General features: G+C 38.2%; 1 protein-coding gene across 1 annotated transcript in view; it reads left to right on the forward strand.

The window, feature by feature from the left end:
- The first annotated feature begins 7,577 nt into the window (after nucleotides 1-7,577).
- Nucleotides 7,578-23,633, forward strand: part of LOC115419589 (sodium- and chloride-dependent taurine transporter-like) — a 43,198-nt gene continuing 27,142 nt past the window's right edge. Inside the window, exons 1-3 of the mRNA XM_030134475.1 lie at nucleotides 7,578-7,777; nucleotides 19,398-19,627; nucleotides 20,389-20,523. Coding sequence (XP_029990335.1) covers nucleotides 19,399-19,627; nucleotides 20,389-20,523 — 364 coding nt within the window. The 5' untranslated portion in view covers nucleotides 7,578-7,777; nucleotide 19,398. The remainder of the gene's footprint in view (nucleotides 7,778-19,397; nucleotides 19,628-20,388; nucleotides 20,524-23,633) is intronic.

The following is a 23,633-nucleotide window of genomic DNA, read 5'->3' on the forward strand; positions in this document are numbered from 1 at the left end:
GCGCGGTTGGTCACTCCAGAGAACGTGCCTCCACTGCTCTAGAGTCCAGTGGCGGCGTGCTTTACACCACTGCATCCGGCGCTTTGCATTGCACTTGGTGATGTATGGCTTGGATGCAGCTGCTCGGCCATGGAAACCCATTCCATGAAGCTCTCTGCGCACTGTTCTGGAGCTAATCTGAAGGCCACATGAAGTTTGGAAGTCTGTAGTGATTGACTCTGCAGAAAGTTGGCGACCTCTTCACACTATGCGCCTCAGCATCCACTGACCCCACTCCGTCAGTTTATGTGGCCTACCACTTTGTGGCTGAGTTGCTGTCGTTCCCAAACACTTCTACTTTCTTATAATACAGCTGACAGTTGACTATGGAATATTTAGGAGCCAGGAAATTTCACGACTGGATTTGTTGCACAGGTGGCATCCTATCACAGTTCCACGCTGGAATTCACTGAGCTCCTGAGAGCGACCCATTCTTTCACAAATGTTTGTAAAAGCAGTCTGCATGCCTAGGTGCTTGATTTTATACACCTGTGGCCATGGAAGTGATTGGAACACCTGATTCTGATTATTTGGATGGGTGAGCCAATACTTTTGGCAATATAGTGTATGTATTGCTGAAAATCTCCCAGAGTTTGAAATCTGCAGATAAATGGCTAACATTGGTCTTTAGTGGTGGATCCAGAAAAAAATGGAAGGGGGGGGGGGGGGGGCAGGGCACTATACACATAGAGTAAATTGGTCACCTGACAGCCCAGTGGGTGTATAGCTCAGTAGGTATTGTGTCGGACTCCAATGCAGAAGTTGTGGGCTCAGTTCCTGGTTAAAGTGGCCATTGTTTCTGCACATTTTCAAACGGGGGGTGGCACCAAGAGCCAGTAGGTAAATCCACCATTGGTCTTCAGAAGAACACTACCTGTATTTTTTTCAGAATTTGGTATATAAGGTAAAAAAAAAAAAATGGTGTGAATCTTACTCTCTGATAATGATGGCTAATGGATCACAGTAAATCACAAAGATCATCACACATCCAATATAAAGCCCATCCCTCCTTTATGACACCAGCTGGTCTCAAAAAGCTTTAAAATATATATACATTTGAATTATATAAAAAATGTAAAATATATTGCCTTTTAATTTTTATTAGTAATATTCAGTAATAAAGACTGTGTTGTAAAATCACAAAAATGATATTAGAGAATCCTCTAAGTTACAACTTAAAAACATTTTCTTTCTTGATTTATACAAAAGCTAAATCATTGATGATATTCAGCTATCACTTTTAAACTCTGACCGAAGCCATTTTAGTCATTTTGTATGATTTTTTTTTTTTTTAAATATTAGCGGAACCAATAAGGTCTTTTAGTCTTTTAGTCTGCATTGGTATTTATTGATTATTTATTGTTGATTATTTAAATGCATTTATTCATAGTTGCTTTCAATTGTCCTGTATTTGTGCACTGATTTATTTATGTTTGTCACATTGCACTTTGGATGTGGGCTGATGTCTGGGCTGATGTCTGTGGTAAGCTGCAAATAAATTGCCCATAAGGGATAAATAAAGTTTTCTGAATCTGAATCTGATTCATCAAAAGACACACTATGCAACTTATGGCTTTCTATGTACATGATGCTAAGCTCAGACAATTGTTCTTGAGACATTGTTGCTCTCAAATTATTTCTTATTCACTTTAGCTGTGAAAATGATCTTTCTCCTCAACAATTTGTTGCCATCAGACAAAGAAATACTGTTAATATTGTTTCCACATTAGGGAAACCTACATTAATCTGGTCTTGAGAGATGGTTTGTTACAGATCTGTGTGTTGAATTTGTTCTTTTTCAGGATAATTCTGCTTGTCATACTCATGGATGTGCCTCAGTTCACCAGTGAGGTTAAACACATACATATTCACTATAATTCCATCAATTATCTATCGGCTCCTGACACAAGAAACTTTGATAGTAAATATTACACATCACCTATATTTCAGCTATCTAGTCAATGCAATTATAGATGATTTATTGCAAAATTTGAATTTTAAGACAAAACATTGAGTAAAAAAAAAGTTCTAGAATTTTTGAGGCCCCTGCAGATAGTGGGGCCTTAAACTGGACCTTATTTAGCTTGGACCTAAATCCCACTGCACACATCCTTCATGTTCTGATCAGTATGTGGTGTGGAAGTGGTTGATGAAGTCTCACGTATTTGGGAACACACACTGCCCACAAAGTGAAATTGACAGGCAGTGCTGGACCTACTGTATATATAAGAAACCCAATCAGATGATTTTATATCCAGAAGTTTGAGTGAGAGGCCTTGGAGTCAGAAAGAACGGAGTGGAAAGAACGTGTGTTGGCTTGATTGAGAAGCAGGACATGGAACCTGAGGTCTGACCCTGGGTTTTCATGTCATGATGATGGTTTACTTCACACTGGAGGACATCACCATAAAAACTCATTCTGTACCACCAACTGACTATCAGGAGGTCATGTTTAAGATACTTGGCTATCATGTATAGAAAAAAAAACAACAGCCCACTGACCAATCAGGTCTCCTCAAAAAGGTGGTCACTATTCCCATGAGATCACGTGGACTTTGAACTCATGGCACATTCTGATTTTTTTAAAAAAAAAGGTGTCCATTGATTGGTCCAACCCTCTTACACTTAAAATGTGACATCTGAAACACGTTTACAGAATGATGCGAAAACATTCCCTTCGGTACTAGGATGAACTGAAATAGTTTTTCATAATCACAGTCATTGTGACCTCACAGAGTATATTTTAAAACTTAACTGAATAATTACAAAAACTTCATGAACAGATTATGATGCAAGAATAGCCGATGCATTTGACTGAGTTTATTATTTCCCCAAAATGGGGTTGGGGGATGTAATGGTTTTACCCTGAATGCCACTGCCGGATATCATCATGAGAATGCAATAACTAGGGCAGATTTGGTAGGATTTCTTCTCCCTTGATAACCAACATAGGAGACCCCTAGTGGAAGAACTTACAGATTTCAGCTTCTCTATGAATATTATAAGTCATCCAAATGAGGGCGCTTTAGTTAAATATCTGTTTTTTGGACATAAATCAAGCAATAATAGGCCGACTGAGATAAAATTCAGTTCATATTGATCGTCTTATAAATATCCATTTTCTTCCTACCATCCAGAGTTCATATGGTGTCATTTTCATTCACTAGGTGGAGTTTTGTGGGAAAAATTGGTTCTGTGACCATTATTCTGCCACTATCAGGTCCATGTAGCTTAAACTGAGTTCATATCGATTATCTAACAATTCTCTTTCTTCATTCCACTACCTTGAGTTTACATGATGTCATGTTTTGACACCTGGTGGTGTGTTTTTTCCGAATGGTTGGGGGAGCAGAGGATTGGGGGGATTTCAGGGATATACCCTTGCTGTCAGCCCCCGACAGCGTAAGCCTCGTTATTCTGGTTCCAGGTCTGGAGGGTAATATGTAGGGGTGTTTAGAAGAATATTATAGTAGAAATGAAATAAAATATTGATGACTGTGCATGAAATGAGAATCATCAAACTTTCATTACCTTAGAATGAGACATTTCCTCTTTTTCCCATTATGCAGCGATTGGTATCCAGTGGAACACACAAAGAAAGCTCTGACTGTATAGAACTAAATGAACTCAGGTCTTTATATTCAGTCTTCTGATTTGGACCAGGGGGAGATAGCTGCGGAAGAAAGGTGTGTGTTTTCAAATACAGGTGTTTTTCCCCTGAGTTTGGGCCCTGCAGATCTTTTGGTTCTTTTGATTTAATTTGTCCTTAATAGTCTTTGAACAGGGGGCGGCCATGGCCCAGATCAGTGTTTCCCAACCTTTCTGAGCCACGGCACATATTTTACATTAGAAAAATCACACAGCACACCACCAAACAAAATTGTCACAAAAAGTATATTTATTGAAATATGATGTAAATCTGGTCTCAATGTACTTACACAGTTGGAAACCTGGGTCTGTTTAGTTGAACACAAAGCTGATATTCTTGCAGGAATTGAAGAAAGACACACACAAATCTTCCTCAACAGCTCTGAGTCTCTGTGTTTTTTGAAGGGGGGCACATCGGGGGTGCACGGGCAACATTGTCACAGGGCGTTTGGAACAAGAAAGCTGAGAGGGGTGTGTCAGTGACCCCTTGGACGGACCCCTGGATTGAGATCCATTGTATAATAGTATGGGAGGCATATCCCTCCGCCCCAACCTGATACCGGGGGTTTGCGGGTAACTCATTGATTCACTAGTGAGGGGGCTTTATCAACAGAACACGCCGCATCGGGGCTGGTTCACTTTCACTTTCACTTTTATTTTGCAAAGGGAAACAGGAGACTGTTGTTGTAGAGTGGATAACTGGTGCGTGCAGTCGTGTGTATCTATATGACGCTGCTTGCTTACAGTACAAATCAGGTGAAATTGGATATTTTTCCACGGCACACCTGATTATTTCTGACGGCACACTAATATGCAGTGGCACAGTGGTTGGGAAACACTGGCCTAGATGGCTGAGAGTCGGCTTGTGGGTCACCGGTTCGATTCCCTGGAGTGGTGGAGAGTTGATGGCTGATGTGCCCTTGAGCAAGACACTTAACACCCCATTTGCTCCCTAGGTGCCTCATATGGCAAACCTACTGCTATGCCCTATATGCAGTGTGTGATGCATGATCTAGTGATGGGTTAAAGGCAGGGGACAAATTTTGGTGTGGTGCATGTTTATGGGTGTGAACCACTGACAAAAAATAAGGATTCTTCTTCTTGAAGTTCAACTGGATCGGTTTTGTTCTTGAAAATTTCCATGTGTCATCCAAGAATCTTCATCAGTTATATTTGCTGGTGGGGGAAAGCAGACATAAATCTGTAGGGGGTGTGGTTAATTGAATGTATCTGTACCATTATGAGCTTCTGACTGGATGAACCGCTACAAGCCCAGACAAGAACACATGGTATGTAAGTTAAATGTATGTATTCATCATTTCTAAAGCAGGAGTCAAGCACTCAAATGTCACACCCACATGTGTGTGTGTGTGTGTGTGTGTGTGTGTGTGTGTGTGTGTGTGTGTGTGTGTGTGTGTGAGAAAATTAGAATAAGATTAACAAGTCAATCATTGAACACATATACAAAGTCGGCCATACTGTATGCAAATACTGTGAATGATATTACATTCAGTAGACAGTGAAAGCTCACCCTTTCTTTGCTCAAGTAGAAATGTAGACACTAAAAAAATACATTGGTATTAATGGAAAAAAAGCTGGATTTTATTTTACTAATGTAAAAAAAAATAACAATTACAGGCTCTAAAATTAATTCAAAATATAAAACTAAAATGTAGCCCTTTTTTGACTCATCAGTTTTATTTTGTTTTCTTGTAAATAATTGTGTATTTTATGAATTTTTCATCTAATGTCACATTTGTAGTGTGTGATACATATGTACCAAGGACTTTTTTTTTCTGTAAGTTTTGTTCCATCCATATTTCTAGGTTGAAATCAGCCTTGATGTTGAGGGGCAATGAATGCAAAACAAAATCAACTGGTCATTTCCCTCAGTACTGAAGTACATTTTCAAACTGTCAGTAAATGTGATATGTTTGTGTTAAATCAGTGGTAAAAGGCAGCCTATGTGGATTTATTAATGTTACCATTGTATTTAACTCATTGATTCATTATTAAAATATAAGTGTCATGTCAAATAAGCTCAACAACTGTGATGAAACTAATAAAAGCTGTGATCATCAGATGTGAATATAATGATGCTCTTTACTGAACCCGCACAATAAGATGCTCTGAGTCGCAGTCATAGTCCCTCATTCCCCGCCGCGCGCATTTGCTTTCATGCACGCGGGTGGAGAAGGTGGTGGGGTAGTGTGGGAAGTCGCATGAGTGTGGGGAGCGCGTGTTCGCGACAGCCAGTTAAGACACCAACCTATCAACTGTAATGGGTGGGGAGAGCTGTCACTTTAATGCTCCTTAATGCTGCGTTCAGGGGCGCCTCGTGATGGTGAAATGATGATAAAATCCTGCAGTGAAGCTGTTTAGTTGAACACAGAGAAAATGTTCATCATGCTTTTATTTGAGGTTTTACTGGTGCATGGTGGCCTCGGAATCCCCCCGGAGCTACTAGAGGAGGAGGACGGGGAGAGGGAAGTCTGTTTGGGGTTCTCTGCTCAGGATGGATGGATGGTGATTGGCGACATTCAATGCAGTGTTTGGTCTCTTTCATTTCTTACATAACTATGATAATCATCAATGACTATGACATCAAATAATTAACATGGATATTTTTATTAAACCTTCATTGATAATTAACAAGTAGAAAGATGCAACATTTAACAGAACTAAGCATTACATATAAGTTCAAGTACTGATACAAACAATAAGCAGGTAAGCATAACAATACAAAAAAGTACAATACAATAAACAAAAGTTACCAAATATTAACAAAAAATAAATCATCAAACAGTTCGAGGGTATGTTCACGTTTGCATTTTTTTGCTAAGGCTAAGGTTTTATAATACATTTTTAATTCTTTAGCAAAGACGTTGTTAAGGAGGGATCTGGAGAACTTTGCTTAATGAATATGATATTTGCCCATCAGTATGATTAGATAAATTAAGAAAATTAAAGGTTTATAAGAGCATTTAAATTTAGTTATGATTTCCCTTGGAGATACTGAGATATGTTTTTTTGATTTAGTTAAATATAACTTTCTCCAGTTCCCTCCAAAACATGTTTGAGGAGGCACAGTTGTACAATAAGTGCAAAATTGTTTCTGACTTTTTTTTTTTTTTTTTTTTTTTTTTACAGAAGGTACAGTTTGCAGCAAATCTGGAGAAGAAGGAATTGCAGGGGTAGATGTCATGTAAAATTTTAAAATGAATTTATCTGATTTTATTGGAGATACAAAACTGAAATGGGTTAAGCCACGACAGATACCAATTTCTATTATTAAACTTTGAATTCCAAATGGATTTGCATTCAGGAGAGATTTTGTGGATGTTTTGGAGCTGCTTCCTTATCCTCCTGACACCCAGGAAAGTAAAAGTTTCAACTTTTTTTAATTAAAATAATTGCCTTGATTGGAAACAACACGAAGCACCGTTTTTTTCAGATACATTTTTAAAAAATTATATGGAATGCCCTTTGTAGTGGACAGTATTTATTTATTTATTTATTTTTAAGTAAAGCTGTGGAAGTAAAGCTCTTTTCCCCCACAGAGGACAAAAATGCATTGCTGGATCTCAGGAGGTTAGATGTTTGTTAGTACATTTAGTATCTGTTATTGCAATGCCATTCACACTTAACAAGCATTTCAGATATTGTGAAGTGCTGTCACTGCTTCACACATCACAGTGACTTACATAACATACAAGGAGCAAAACATCCAAACCAAACGGGGAAAACAGGCAGGGGCAATCGAAAAAAAAAGAAAAAAAAAAAAAAAGAAAAAAAGAAAAAAATCCGACGTTTTCAGCGGGTCCTGAAGGCATCATACACAGCTTTCCTGTTGCTGGAGAGTAGTAGGCAGGCCGGTGATTTTCCACTGCCTGATGCCTCTGGTCCCCCCCTCACAAAGGTCACTAAGAGAAGCTTATAAATAGGCTAAAATATAGGCTACCGACGCGTCCAGCTCTCAGTCGCTCTCACGGACACGGGAGGACACGGACAAGACAAAACGGACAAGGGACTGCGCGCAAAGGACATTAAAAGGACAAAATAATATTAGAAAATCACATCAACCCAGCAGGTAACGTGAAAAACCACACGCTCTTTGCACACCTTTAACGCAAAACTGGGGTGGGTGTTCGTGCTGCTTTTAGTGCTTTTTCCATCTTTTCTTTGTTTTATTTAATTTTTTCATATATATAAAATAATATTTGTGAATTTGAAGCGTTAGTGGCATTTTCCCTTTGTTTGAATGACATGTTTTTTTTTTTTTTTTTTCCTCACACCGATGGGCAGTGAAGGTGCGTTTATGCATGTCTGAGAAAAATGAATTGCTTTTTCTCCTGATGATGTTCAGGCACATTGTGTTTTTTTTTTTTTTTTTTTTTTCTGGTGAAGCAACGAGGTCCATTTGGATGGAGGCTGTTTCCTTGTTTCTGCGCGCGCCTGTTTCCTCTCGTGCGCTTGGATTGTGCGATGTCTTTGACAGCTGAAAGAAACGCAAAACGGCCGTTACTTCTGTCAGTTTCCTGGTTCTTTTTTCTGCATCTGTGTTCGGATTCCAGCTACGCGTCAAGTGTTCTCTAGGGTTCTTGAATGTAGATTTTATTTTTCATGTTTTAGTGAGAGGGGGGGAGTGTAGTTGCATGTCATTCAGAGACCTCATGTATATTTGTGTGGCTTTTCTTTTTCTTTTTTTTTTTTTAATAAGGTAGAGGTAGTTCCGTTAAATGTATGTGGGTGAAGTCCTGTAGAAAAGGGGGAAGTGAAGCGCACACAGCAGAGACACGGAGACGGAGATGCTCAGACGCACGTTGCACAACGCGCGGTGCTGTTCCTCCACCACAGAACCGCCCCCCCCCCCCATCCTCTCTCTCTCTCTCTCTCTCTCTCTCTCTCTCTCTCTCTCTCTCTCTCTCTCTCTCTCTCATATTCTACTCTTATGTCTCTCTACCACCTTCAGCTGTCTCTCTTCTTCCTCTGCCTGTTCTGCTCATCGGCAAAAATGAGAAGTTAAAACTCCAAATCCAGTCAGTGAAATATGTTTTACTAACGCGTTGACCCAGGTTCTGTGTGGTGTAATGTGGTAGTTTTTATGCTGGGAAGAGCTGACATTTGGGAACAGATGTTAGTCTAGTCCAGGGGTGTCCAACTCATTTTAGTTCAGGGGCCACATTCACCCCAATATGATCTAAAGTGGGCCGGACCAGTAAAATTATACCAGTGAAAAAAGTAAAATTACATTATGATAATGTTTATATCTACATTGTTTCCTTAAAAATCTGAACAACGTGAACAACTTGAAATGTCTTAAGAAAAACAAGTGCATTTTTAACAATATTCTGCCTCAGTTTATCAGTTTATCATTTACACAGGTGCATTACAACTTGCATTACAAGTACAAATACACAAAACATTTAGTAACAGGTATAATGTTGATGAAATTGCATTTACTTTTCCAAAGATGCTTCATATTTCTTCAGGTTATTCACATATTTTGTAAAAGGATACTTTGTTAATGTAAACATTTTCATGTAATTTTACTTTTTTTTTTTTTTTTTTTACACTAAAACAAAGACAAAAAATCTGCAGTTGCCAATATTCATAGGTTATTATGATAGTATTTTTCTGGTCTGACCCAGTTGAGATCTAATTGGTTTATATGTGTATGTATGGAACCTGAAATAACATGATTTTTACACTACTGATTAATATCTTCAGTGTAATTTTTGCATTTCAAAAATTCATCCTACGGGCCAGATTGGACCCTTTGGCGGGCCGCATGTTTGACACCTGTGGTCTAGTCTATATTTTATAAGGACTGATATTTGGCGAATCATTCTTTAACATTTAAATGACAAGTAATATATTCATACTGATATCTAGTGACTGAAGTTAGTAAATGCGTCCTTCCTGTTTTTAACTTCATTTCCCATCATGCAGCGTGGCACTGTGCTTCCTGTCAACCGTCATGGGCATAGCAACGTGATTGTAAGGCTATTGTATTCCTCAATTACTAATATCTCCCAAAATATTGGTCCTATCACCTTGCTGTTTTTGCTAGTCTCTTCCTTAACCATAAATGCATTGTTCCTGTTTTTAACTTCATTTCCTGTCATTCACTGTGGTACTGCTCTCTCCTGACGTGCAAGGCAGCTTTCTGTCCCTCCCCCTCAGCTTCGCAACGTGAATTAAATCAGTCCCTCATAACTTTAAAAAAGGGAATTTTGAAGAAAAAAAAATTTAATGTGGAGGGGGGACTATTCCTCAACTATAGGTACCAAATTGGCCAGTCAAATATGTCTCAATTTCTCAGAACCGTGCAGATACACACACACACACACACACACACACACACACACACACACACACACACACGATCTTCAATCTTCAGAGAAACTTAGATTGGATGTTACATGTATTCTCATCAGTCCAACATGTTTTCACACTTTACAAGAATATCTGAGAATATGGAGCAAACAACTGGAGCAGCTACATGTGTTAAATGTTTGCTTTGTCAGAATTTACCCAAGACATTTGTTTGCTTGTCCCCTGTGCACATTTACTCTTTGGTATTAAAAAAAAAAAAAAAAAAAAACTGCACAGCTACCTCAATCATGGCAAAATACATGAGTTTTGGTTTTTTTTTCGAAGGACAAAAATCATGTTGCCGTTTCCATCAACCTGCTCTAATGGGATAACTGAAGATGGAAACAGCTGTTCCATGATGTGTTTTATATTGTCTATTGTTAATGGTTTATTCTGCCTTTTTTTTTTTTCCCTCTTACTACTTTTACGGGCTCGGACATGGCGCAGCCTGGCTAGAGCTGGACTTGAAGCACAGTCCTTCTACTTCCAACTACACTTCTCAATATTAACATTAGTATCCAGATTAGTAAAACCTCCTCTGTCGCTGTCATGTTCATTATTGACTTTCTTCTTCTTCTTAAAAACTTTAATCTTCTTGGTATTTGGCCAGTATGGTAATTAAGAGCAGCGCCCTCTGGTGGATTGATTGAGAAACGCTCATTCCAATGTATATGACGCATGGCAGTATGAAGACAGTGACGCATGACAACATTGAGCCTTAAGGTTCTCCATCAGCTCCCAGTTACATTTCGGCACACAGCCGGGCTCCAGCCGGCCTCTGCGTCCGAACTGTACCATGCCGTGAACTGTGACTCAAGAACTGCACTACCTACTGAACTGTGGATAACCTGTACCGTTGCATCCCTAGCCAAACCAGTAAAACAACTGAATAAAAATAGAATAATAACTTATAAATGTCAACTCCAAACTTTTCTCTGTGTTTAGAGTAACAGTAAAATTACATGTTGAAAATGTTTACATCTATAAACTATCCTTTATAAAAAAAAAAAAAGAGAGAGAATAACAGGAACAACCTGAAATTTCTTAAGAAAAATAAGCACAATTTTAACAATATTACACCTCAGTTTATCATTTACACACATTCAGTACAACCTACAGATCCCAGTGGATCTACAAATACACAAAAAATTTTGTAATTTTGAGAAACATAATCACAGTTACACCAAAAACAACAAATATAAACAAAATAAAGAAGAGCAAGCACAAAACTTGTACAAAAAATTTGAGAAACATGAACGAAATGAACAGAAATAAACAAAATAAAACAAAAGCCAACAAATATGATCAAATTAAGTAAAAACCAAACAAAACATGCACAAACATGAACAAAAACATTAACAAATTTTCACAGATTCCTCCCACGGACCAGATTCAACCCTTTAGCGGGCCGTTTTTGGCCCCCGGGCCGTGTATTTGACACCCCTGCTCTAAACTGTGGACTATGTTTGAGTCAGTGGTGGATCTTGGTAACTTCCTGTAAACTCTGATCACAGTTTTACCTCGACTGTGTGCAATGTATAGGTCAACATACGGGAAAGTCATCAGAGGAGCGTGATGGGTTGGATGTCACACTGTTATCTGTGCATGAGTCAACATTTCCACTTCTTGGATCTTTGTTTTTATGGAATATATTTGTCTCTGTCATAAGTGTTGCTGTGCTTCTGCACCGATGATGACCTATTTATCAAACAAGGCACAAAACTGAAACGTCTGTTACCTTGGATTGTTTTTTTTTTTTTTCCGTCTGGTGAAGTTTTGGTCTATGTTGGTAGTGTTCACTATCTCCTCATGTTCAGCCTAGTCCCTGCTTCTGTCACTTCCTTATCTGTGAAACACTCAACTTCCTGTTTGACACGTGTTATATGGGGAGTAAACTTTTATTTGCTTATGCAGATGACATTAACGTGAGGACTGGAATAGAGCTGCAGCAAATGATTTTACTGACTGTTAAATGTTGTAATGATGTTAATTTCTATATTAATGGATTTATTGTTTCATCTAGAAAATAAAAATATCCATTGGTTTGTCAAAAGCCAAAGAAAGTCAGATTAGCAGTACCAGAAAAGGAAAGAAACAATAAAATATTCACATTGACGAAGCTGAAATAGGAGAATTTAACTACTTTTTTGTAAAAAAAAAAAAAAACTCAGTAACTCAGACTGATTAATCAGTTACCAAATGAGTAAATCTCTCGTCAACAGGTAATGGATTAACTGTCACAGTGCTAGACTGGATAAAGATGATATATTTTCAATTGTATTCATTAAATGGATGGTTCTGTCCGAGGGTTTTCCATCTAAATGAGCAATACTTGTTTGTCATTCAGCCCACGTATGTACGTATGTGTCCGTCTGTCAGTCCAACAGTTTATTAGTTAGTGGGTTTATTCGCTGTTAAATCATTTATAACTAAGTAACCTGAGTTTAGATGTGTGTGTGTGTGTGTGTCTACGCACTTGGTGAAATCTCAGCAGCGTTCCCAGAGAGGTTTCTATAAATGAAAGCGGAGTCCACGGTGGATAAAAACATCACCCTCATACGCTGCAGGAGCTGCTGCCACACATTTATGACCATGACCCGTGTCTTTGTCCCTGGACCTTCACTGTTACTGTACATATTAACCAGCTCCAGCGCCTGACCCACATAAATACACACACAGTATACACCAGGGTTTTTTTAAACTGCCCCATAATTTAGGATCATAGTGCTATAAGTTGAACAGTTAATGGTTATGGTAGGGTTAATGGTAGTTGAAAAGACTGTCTTGGGAGCAGCAGCTGGAAGGGAAACCAGTGTGTAGAGATTAGACTAGTGGGAGGATCCAGACCAGGGATGTCAAACACACGGGCCCGGGAGCCAAAACCGGCCCTCCAAAGATTCCAATCCGGCCGGCAGCAGGAATTTGTTTTATTAACAGTCAAGGGTGTCAAATTGCATTATGAAAATATTTACATTTATGGACTATTCTCATGATAAAATGTGAATAACCTTAATAAATATGAATAACCTGAAATGTTTTAAGAAAAAAAAAGTTACATTTTAACAAATAACAGATCCACTTTGATCTGTAAGTTGTGTTAATAATAAACTGAGATGTAATATTCTTGAAATTGCACTTATTTTTCTTAACAAATGTCAGTTTTACATGGTTTTTGAGGTTATTCATATTTTCATAATGCAATTTGACTTTTTTCCACACTAAAACAAAGTGAAGAATGTGGATTATAAGGTACGTAAAAGTTCTTATCCCTATTATTTTACTGGTCCAGCCCACTTGAGATCACATTGTGCTCTATGTGGCCCCTGAACTAAGACGAGTTTGACACAGATGATCTAGACTGATGACTTTAAAAGGAATTCACTCAGGACTTTCAGTTTGAGAGTGAACGATGACCACAAACACCACTATAGATATCTCACATGGTTACATCCTTATGACGGCATGTTGACTCACTCTGGTTTTTGGTTTCAGACATTTAAAATGTATTTTTACTGCACATAAGGGGATATGTACCATTCCTCAGAAACAGAGATGGTAAAATTGGCCTACCTTGAACGTGAGAGTACCACCCCCCCCCCCCCCTTCCCTCTGCAGCTTTCTCCTCTCAGTCCAAACCAAAGCCTAAATATACATATGACGTTACTATGTCACTGTGTTTCCTAGATAGACAGTAGATCAGCAGGAGGGCACGTGATAGTAACTGGACAGTAATCTGTAATTCCAGCTGCCAGTAACATATTTAACTCCCTACATCCCTGATGACATCACAAATGGTTCTTGCAAAAGTGGCAACCGTTAGTTTTTCCTGCTTCAAATCAAGAGCATCTCAAATATTAATATCATCCCTTAGAACATGGGAGTTGTGTAGTATAGTGTTGTTGTTTTTTTTTTTCTTTTTCTGTAGATTAGATTAGATTAGATGGAACTTTATTGATCCTTTGGGCAGAGTCCTCAGGAAATTGAGGTTCCAATAGCAGCACAAACACTGGATATACACATAAAAAATACTACAAGAAAATAGCACAATAACTCTGAAAAAGAAAAACAGGGTTAAAAAAACAGGCAATTGCACATTAGAAAATACTAATAGATATAACAACTAGCAAAGTGGTAATAATAATCATAAAAACAATAATAAAACATAGCAAATTAAGTAGCGTGTGTGTATGTATAAAATGTCATGTCATACAAGTTAAGCCTTGTTGCATCAGAAAATATAATCTGACCAGTTGTATTCAGATTAGGTCTTTTGTATTCTATTGACTCAGACTGATTGCAAAATATTAGACTGACATTGTAGTCTTTTTTTTTTTTTTTTTTTTTTTTTTTTTTTTTGTAGTTCATATACCATGCCTGTCTGATATTGTACAAATAACACTTGCAGCCTGAATGCACTAAATGATAAGCACCAGTTTAGGCCCAAACCGACTAAGCTGAAAACAGAACAGCCGAATCCACGTCTTCCACGTACTGTATCTGTCAGAGGGTTTTGCACATATTCATTCTGAAACTGATCCTCAGACAAAGCACACAGTCTAAATACCGTCTGAGATCAACTTCAGTAGCATATGTGGATGAGATAAGTGTAAATGTGTAAACAGCAGTGAGTCTGTTGACCTCATGTAACCTGGATATGGACTAAAAGTACAATGCAAAAACACCCTAGCCCTAACGGAAATCAATAGTGACTGTTGACCCCAGTTAGATAAGACTGAAAGTTAGAGCGCTATCTTGCTCTTTTTTCTTGTTTTAACCACACTGAGCCTTTTTGTGTCATTGTTTTTCCCATTTTTTTTGCATACTCGTCTTCTTCATTGGGCTGTCTTTAATCTTGCTCAGTTTCACTTTTATCTGTAAAATGACACCTATTTTTGATTACTTTCTGTGATGCACTTCATTTTATCTGCTTATATCTATATCTCTATACCCTGTTTTTTTTAGTTGCTTTTATCTTTGCTCTTCTTTTAACTGTCGTCTGCTTTATCACCCCCTTCCTGTTTCTTTCTTAATGCCCCTGCCCTCTTCATGCACTCAGTATCTTTCCATTCCTCATAAATGAAAGTGAAAGAAAAAGGGAGAAGCAATGGGGAGGATGGATGAAATGTAGGAAGGTCAGGAACGGTAGGAGGGAGAGTCAAGGGAGAAGAACTGAAGAACAGGGAAGGGGATGACAAGGAAGGGAATTGGAGTGGAAAGGAGGTTGAGGATGACAGAAAGGAGGGAAGGGTGCAGGAGTACGAGTGGATTTAATAGGCGGTAAGTCCAGTGGAAATGTACATGGTCTTAAAATAGGAGCGTGTGTTATGTAAGTGCTTAGTGAGTGAAAAGTGTGTGTGTGTGTGTGTGTGTGTACGTGTGGTAATGACTAGGTTCTGAAGTAACTGCCTACAAGTCTTGGCGGAGTGATCTCATACATACACAAACACAAACACCAGACAATGAGCTTCTATGTTTTACGGAGTCTTTGGCCTGAGTCGTAAATCGTCCCATAGTTCATAGCGGTTCTCATGGGCCGGACTCTTGCACTCTTTCTGGATGTCACTTCTAAGGCAGCTGTGCAACTGTGAGTGTTCGGGCTAATGCATCATAGCTGTCACTGGAGAATTTACAAGAGTAACTCTATATCTTCCACTGGACGCTGGTCTGCACTGAGGACAACGTTCTTACTTGAAATACGACTCTGGATAATCAAATTTTATGGGGAGCATGGTGACATCTTCTTTGGGTTTGCTTTTGGCATTCCTTTTGGAGCACTTTTCATGGACCCACCAACAGGATCAACGACTGCTATTCTTGCTCAGTGCTTAGTTCATGTGTTCGTTATTACTGGTGGTTTTCCAGTCATGGTTTTCAGCACTGGAGTTTCAAAGACATTTGTGTCGGAGTTGCTTGTATGTCCTTCATAATGTCGTTCCCAAACCAAGAGTTGGAACCAAAATTTTCATTTGGGTTTGTCAGGTTGCAGAGTAAAGTGGATAACAATACTGACGCTGATTCAGATGGAGCACTGTTCCACATTTTCATACGCTGGTCTGTACAGATACCAAACCCAGATTGGAAAATACAATTAAACATTGTATTTGACAGTGGGAGTAGGATTATCTCAATCAATCAATCAATCAATCAATCACATTGTACTTATATAGTGCCAAATAATAACAAAAGTTGTCTCATGACACTTTACATTAAGAGCTGCTTGAAACCAGAGTCTCTGTGGTATCATAGGCTACGTTCAGACTGCAGGTAAATATGGCCCAAATCCGATTGTTTTGTTTTTTTTCGACCCAGGCCACTTTTATGTCGTCCTAAATCCGTTACGTATCTAATATTTTGTAATGCGACCTCAGTCTGAACAGCTAGGTCTCATTTATCCAACCTTTACATCATTGAAATGCGACAAACGCACAATTCTGAGTTCTCCATACTTACTTTCATAAACACAGTGCGTGCCTGCATGGTCACATATTACATCAGGACCTCCTTGCACATGTGGGTCACTTCAGGGTTGTGTTCAGTTCATACTCAAAACTGACAGAAGTCGCATTTAATGTATAATATGAAACAGCACACAAAAAATTTGGATTTCACCAAAAAATCTGAATTGTGCATGAAGACCTGCTGTCTGAATGTAGTGATGTGTTTCTGCAAGTTTTGGTGCCAGGAAGATGCAAAATTCCAGGAACATTTTATTGTGGTGAACTGTGTCTTAGAGTGACATACTTTAGAGGGTCTGTAGACCCATTGTTAATAGACTTGTCCTTGGAGCTCCACAAGGCATCATTCTTGGTCCTCTACTTGTTTCTTTGCAGATGATGCCTAACTATATAACGTAATCATTGTGAGGCTTTTATCCCCTTATATACTGCCTCTCAAAATATCTGTACCTCCACACTGCTTTAAAAGTCTACAAAGTGTTTAATAATAAATGACATGCAACAAATGCAGAGACTGAAGTGGATACAATATGATATCTGCAAAGGTTATCCGAAGAGAGTCTGACTGGAAATTGAACTCAAACTGGTAAAAACCCAAGTGAGAAAATGTGCATAAAACATATTTTAATTCTTTTCTCAAAAAAATACTCCTTAATCCAAATGGTTCTGTTACATGAATTAATATATCAGCAGCTTCTGCAGAGGAAGTAGTATCATGGTCTGTATTTTTGCTCCCTTTAGCAAATGGCGTCAAACAGGAAATACTTGCACATAGTGTAAACACACATACACAACAGACCAGTTTTCAGTTTCCTCTTTAGTGTTCCTCATTAAGGAAGTTATTCAGCTAAACTAAATGTATGCTGTGTCTATTTAAAGGATTAATTAACTTATTTGAGGGAACTTTATAAACCAGACTTAATACACATGTACAAAAGGTTGGTTACCAATTAATTAATTATAAGAGCACTAATTTAATGAGACCATCTAGTAAACACTGGTATTGTATCACCAAATAGTAGGCTGCCCTCATGAGTGTTGTCATTTATTTAAAGGGTTAAAGAGTTGGTTTTGGTTTTCAGGGTAAGTGCTTTTAAATGCCAGCACTTTGGAAAAAATAAATGTATCTGTAGGGGAATTTATCCAAATTCTGTCACGTCCTTGATCCTGTCCTGTGTCTAATACAGAGAGAGGGAGAGCTGGAGTTTGAGGGCAAAGCAGCATGGCAGATGGAAAGAGATAAAGACATGACATTTTCCACAGTGACAGACATCTGCTGACTACTAAGTATGTCTGACTCTCCTGTGGCCTTTGCCTGGTGGAAATTTACTGCTCAGGCTGTGTTGTTTTGCTGCTGTGGCTGTGATATTAGACATCCAGCCAATCACACAGTCTCATTCAACGAAGTCTCATTAACTTTAACTGGGGGGGTGGGGGGGTGGAGTCGAGTATCAGAATACAAATTTTCTACCATTTCATACAATACACAGGATGAGATGTTTAAGAAGTTGTTCATTGTGGTGTTGATGATTCCCTACACTGCAAAAAAGCCATGTACAAAAATAAGAAAATTAAAGTCATTATTGGGTTAAAATGTCTTACTTCAAGTAAAATTATCTGCTAGTGTTGTAAGAAAATTGCACTTATCAAGTTTTCCTAAAATAAGACAATATAATCTAAGGATTGTAAAAATGCTAAAAATTATTTTAAGCAGAATATACTTGTTTCAACTCTTTGTAGTAAGATTTTTTTTTAACTATGCTATATATATGTAAATGGTTGTATGAAGGCATAATGACTCAGTAGATATGTAAAGGCAAAATTGCATAAAACGAGTAAAAATTTGTTGAGGCTAAACAGTTACTGTCTCCTCCATGCTCACCCCCCAACAATGTAGCTTGTTTTGTCATAAATATTGCTTAAATTAGTTTATATATTTATTTATTTAATCAGTTTATTTAAGTCAGATATTCATTTTTTGCAGTGTACAGACCTGATGGTGAATATGGTACGATCTAAAAATCAGTGTTGCATCGAATGATAATAAATTACTCATGTACCACTTTTTGCATTTAACAAATTAACAAAGCTTAGGTGTATATATACAAAGGGCAGAGAGTTAAACATCTTTATTTTTGCTAATATAGAATGGACAGTAGATGACAACCTGGAAATTAATTTTTAAAAAATCCAATTCTAACCCCAGTTCAAACCTCAGTTAGTTTTTTTTTGTGTGGGGTTGTGACCTTTAATAGTGCTAGTAGGTTTCCATGACTTTGTGCTAAACTGCCTAGAAACTGAAAGAAACTTCATTTTTACTCTGTTTACTCTTTCATTGTGCTCCACAGAAAGCACCCAAGCTTATTAGTCTACCTAAAGGCTGAATACCCTCAGAATACTTGAAGGTGCCCAGTTCATCCTATTGTGTTCTCCAGCTCAGGCTTGTGATCAGATTGGACACTTATTTTAATTCCCTGTACTTAGTTCTCTCCATAAACGTCACAATCCTTATTTGTCCTAGTCTGGAATGACTTAGAAAAATGTTTTTTTTATTTATTTAATTTTGTACTTTCTCCAGAGGTTTCAGTCTCAGTTTACTTCAGATGGTTAACCCAAGCAGACAGAATGCTACCAACTGACTTAATGATGATACATTGTGGATTGTGTGTTATTTGTTGGTCTACAGGCCAGTTTGGCAGATATCCAGCCTCTATTAAGTGGTTCCATCAAAATCAATCTATTTAGCTCATGATCTAATAAACATCCTTATTTGGTTTTTGCATCCTTTTAGGTTTTTATTGCATTTGATGAATCAAACACTGAACTAATTTCAGACTTAATTAAACAAGCTTCTTTCTCTGTGTCCTGTTCCTGTAGAATGGCTCAAAAAGAAAAACTTCAGTGCCTGAAGGATTTCCACAAGGACACTCTGAAGCCATCTCCTGGTAAGAGCCCTGGCACCAGACCTGAAGATGAGGCAGAGGGCAAACACCCCCAGCGGGAGAAGTGGGCCAGCAAGCTGGACTTTGTCCTGTCTGTGGCTGGAGGCTTTGTTGGTTTAGGAAACGTCTGGCGTTTCCCGTACCTCTGCTACAAGAATGGTGGAGGTAAGGTTTTCAAAAACTGTTTGTGTTAAATGATAGCATTGTTCTGCATGGTTTACACCAGGGTGTCAAACATACTGGCCCATGGGACAAACTAGTGAAATGCAAAAATTGCACAGAAGATATTAACAATCAATTATATTAATCATTTTAGTTCATGTTCCACATTCTGACCAGTATGATATGAAGTGGGTCAGATCAGTGAAATACTATTATAATAACCTATAAATAATGACAACTTCAAATTTAGTCTTTATTTTACCGTAAAAAAGTAAAATTACATGAAAATGTTTACATTTACACACTATGCTTTCACAAAAAATGTGAATAACAAATATGACCATGTAATGTCTTAAGAGAAGTAAGTGCAATTTGAACAATATTTTGTCACTAAGTGTTAAGTTTGTTTGTAGATTTCCTGTGTTCTGTAAGTTGTAATGTACGTGTAAATGATAAACTGAGGCATAGTATTGTTAAAATTACACTTATTTTTCTTAAGAAATGCAGGTTCTTCATGGTTGTTCATGTAATTCACATTTGTTTTTAGGATAGTTTGTAGATGTGAACATTTTCCTTCCTTTATGTAATTTAAAAAATTGACATTATTTCTTTTATAGTATTATTGTACTGGTCTGGCCCATGTGGGATCAGCATGTGGCCCCTGAACATAAATGAGTTTGACACCCAAGGTTTACACTATTATACCGTTAATGATACTTCATTCTTTTTTTAATCTTCTCTGTTCTTCCCTTTCTTCTGCTTAGGTGCATTCCTCATCCCCTACTTCATTTTCCTGTTTGGCGGAGGTCTGCCAGTCTTCTTCCTGGAGGTCGCCCTGGGTCAATTCACCTCCGAGGGTGGCATCACCTGCTGGGAAAAGCTCTGCCCCATCTTTACTGGTGGGTAGCCTTCTGTAGCTACAGACCATTTGTGACTGGGTACTTGACAGCAAAAATATTCTAACACTAATGTTTTGGGTTGATTGATGATTACATAGTGCTGTTCACTAAATGACCCAGTACAAGGACATCAGGCCCCACATTCAAGTCTGATGAGTTCTGATCTAGAACCACAGAACATCCTTTTTCCTGAAGGCTTATTCCTCTATCTATGAAATGCTCTATATGTAAAGTGTCATGAAATAACTTTTGTTATGATTTGGCAATATCTAAATAAAATTTGATCTCAAGTGGGCCGGACCAGTAAAATAACAACATAATAACCTATAAATAATGACAACTTTTCCTCTTTGTTTTAGTGCAATAAAAACATGAAATTATGAAAATATTTCCATTTACAGAGTTTCACCAAAAAATGTGAATAAACTGAAAAAAACTGAAATTTTGTAAGAAAAATAAGTGCAATTTTAACAACATTATGCCTCAACTTATCATTTATACATGTGCATTACACCCAAATTTACACAAACGTGGTAACAGGCAGAATATTGTTGAAATTTTGCAGTCTGGAACTAAAATAAGAACAATTTCTACAATATAACATCACAGCTTATTTTTTTCACAACGTACAGATCACAGTGGATCTGCAAATGCACAAAACATTTAGTAACAGGCAGAATATTGGTACAATTGTACATAATTTTCTTAAGATATTTCAGCTTGTTCATATTTGTTCAGGTTATTTACATTTTATTGGTATAGGATAGTTTGTACATGTAAATATTTTCATAGTATAGTGTTATTTTTTCAAGAAGAAAATTTGTAGTTGTCAATTATTTATAGATTATGTTATTATTGTACTAGATCACATGGGTCTGTATGTGGAACCTGAACTAAAACAAATATGACACCTTTGATTCTTAATACCTTCAGTGTAATTTTTGCTCTTCGCAAATTCATTGGAACCTTTGACGGGCTGGTTTTGGCCTGCGGGCCACATGTTTGACACCCCTGGTTTACCCGTTGACTGTTGGATCTCCATCCAGGGTCTCATTGTTACATTAGTGGAGGCTAAACCGCTAATATGAGTCTTCGGCCTGTTAGTGTCGCTGTCAGTTGTTGTGGTGACATATTTGAAAGGTTATAATTTCCAGAAGACATTTTGGCGGTTGCTATCTTCTGGACTCCACAAGACGCTGGTGCAGACGTAAACCTCAACACTTCACTCTGTGATTTACTAGAGTGTAAATTTTTCCAGACCTCTGTTGTTCTTCTCACAGAGGAACTGCTGTGCAGCATTAGGCTGAGTCACACCAGACTCTCCTCCAATCAGGCAGCTGAGACTTTACCCTGCAGCTGTCACCAGGCAACCGGGGCTGTACCGGTACACCAACACACTGAGGCCTCTATTGTGCTTTAACCTTCCCTCACTCTCACCTCCTCGCATGTGAAAACCTCCTCTCTTCCACGAAGGTCTGTTAAAAAGTTACAAGATTCCTTCACCGATATCACTTCCTCTGTGAGGTGATTCAGAGGAAAAGGTTTACTTTCTATTCATTTTGTCACTCGGATCTCTTCCAGTTTGTTGTTCTCCATTCTTTTCCCTCTTTTTCCTTCTCATATGCTCTTATCCTTCTCATTTTTCTCACCTCTACTCATCACCTCCCCCTCTCCTCCTGCTCTCCACCCTCCAAATAAGGATAATGTATTCGCTCCTTTTTTTAATATTCATACAGAGGATTTGTCTCAAGCCCATCCATATGCTTCTCTCAGATTCCTTCCTATTTCTCATTTTGCTGGAGTGGTTTTATCGTCATAACCATCTGCAGCTCAACTGTCTGGATTTTTAATTATTTACACGTGCTACTATTCTCGCTTGAACGTTAGAACCATTCGATTTTCCTTTCGAGACACATTATCCTCCCGCTGTTTCTCACACACACTTGCACATACACGCAAACACACGCCCCAGACGGTGTACAGAGTGTCCCGAACCACACGTTGCTATGGTAACAGCACAGCAACACATCAGAGGCAGAAGGAAAGAGAGAGAGAGGGAGAAAGGAGGGCAAAGCAGTGAGATCTGAGGACTGATGGAGACGAGAATGGAGTGTTAGAGAAACGTAAGCAAAAGAGGGGAGACTGAAAGGAAAAGGAGGCGATATGGAAAATGTGGAGAAGAAGAAGACGACGAAGAAGAAGAAGAAGAGGGATGGATGCAGGAGAATGAGACAGGAAAGAGAACAATAGAAGAATGGAAATATAAAGCAGGAAATGGTTGGGAGATGGGAGATAAAAAGAAAGAGATAAAATGAAGGAGACTATTGTTTTATAGTCTCATTTCTAAATTGAAATTTCACTCAAATTCCACATCTTCAATTAAGGGAAGATAGCTCAGACTCATTCACAATTAATAACTGCCATTATTTGAAAGTACACCCCTTCCTTCTGCAGTTCTCTGAGGTTATGTCCAGACGACAGCGCTTGTGGTATTTTTCTTTTGCGGATTCTAAAAGTTTTGCGTCCATACACATATCATTTCAAGAAATATCTGCATCCAGGTGGAAACGGGAAAACTGGGTTAAAACGGTGTAATACGTATGCCACACCTATAAGTGGTGCTGTACACAGACACAGCTGCAGATATACTAAAATCACAGAAGAATGCAGTGAGCATGTGCATGAGGTTACATCCAGGGTTTTCTTCTTCCAGTCCCATGGTTGTATGGCGTCATTGTTTCCAAAAAGTGGTGTTTTGCTTATCCATACGGTAACACGAGGGCAGCGTTGGGAGATTTTTTTGTTCTGGGACCCGTTCTCCACAAATGCTGTTTCAAGATGTCAACAACACCGGTGTCATGTGGACGAAAGGCCAAAACGATATTAAACTTTTGCGGATTGACATAATTTCGTTAGTATCGATCATGGGTGTCAAACTCATCTTAGTAACACATTTGATCCCCTGTCTGTCTGAAAATGCATGTGATTAGACAAACTCAGGCCATTACAGCGTACATTTTCCACAGCCTGAAAACAAGGCAGATATACAGAAGTGTCCTGTCCTCTCAAATCACCAGCTAATCATGATGTTTAAAAAAACAAAATAAACA

This window comes from Sphaeramia orbicularis, chromosome 5, assembly GCF_902148855.1.
Source record: "Sphaeramia orbicularis chromosome 5, fSphaOr1.1, whole genome shotgun sequence".
NCBI lineage: Eukaryota > Metazoa > Chordata > Actinopteri > Kurtiformes > Apogonidae > Sphaeramia > Sphaeramia orbicularis.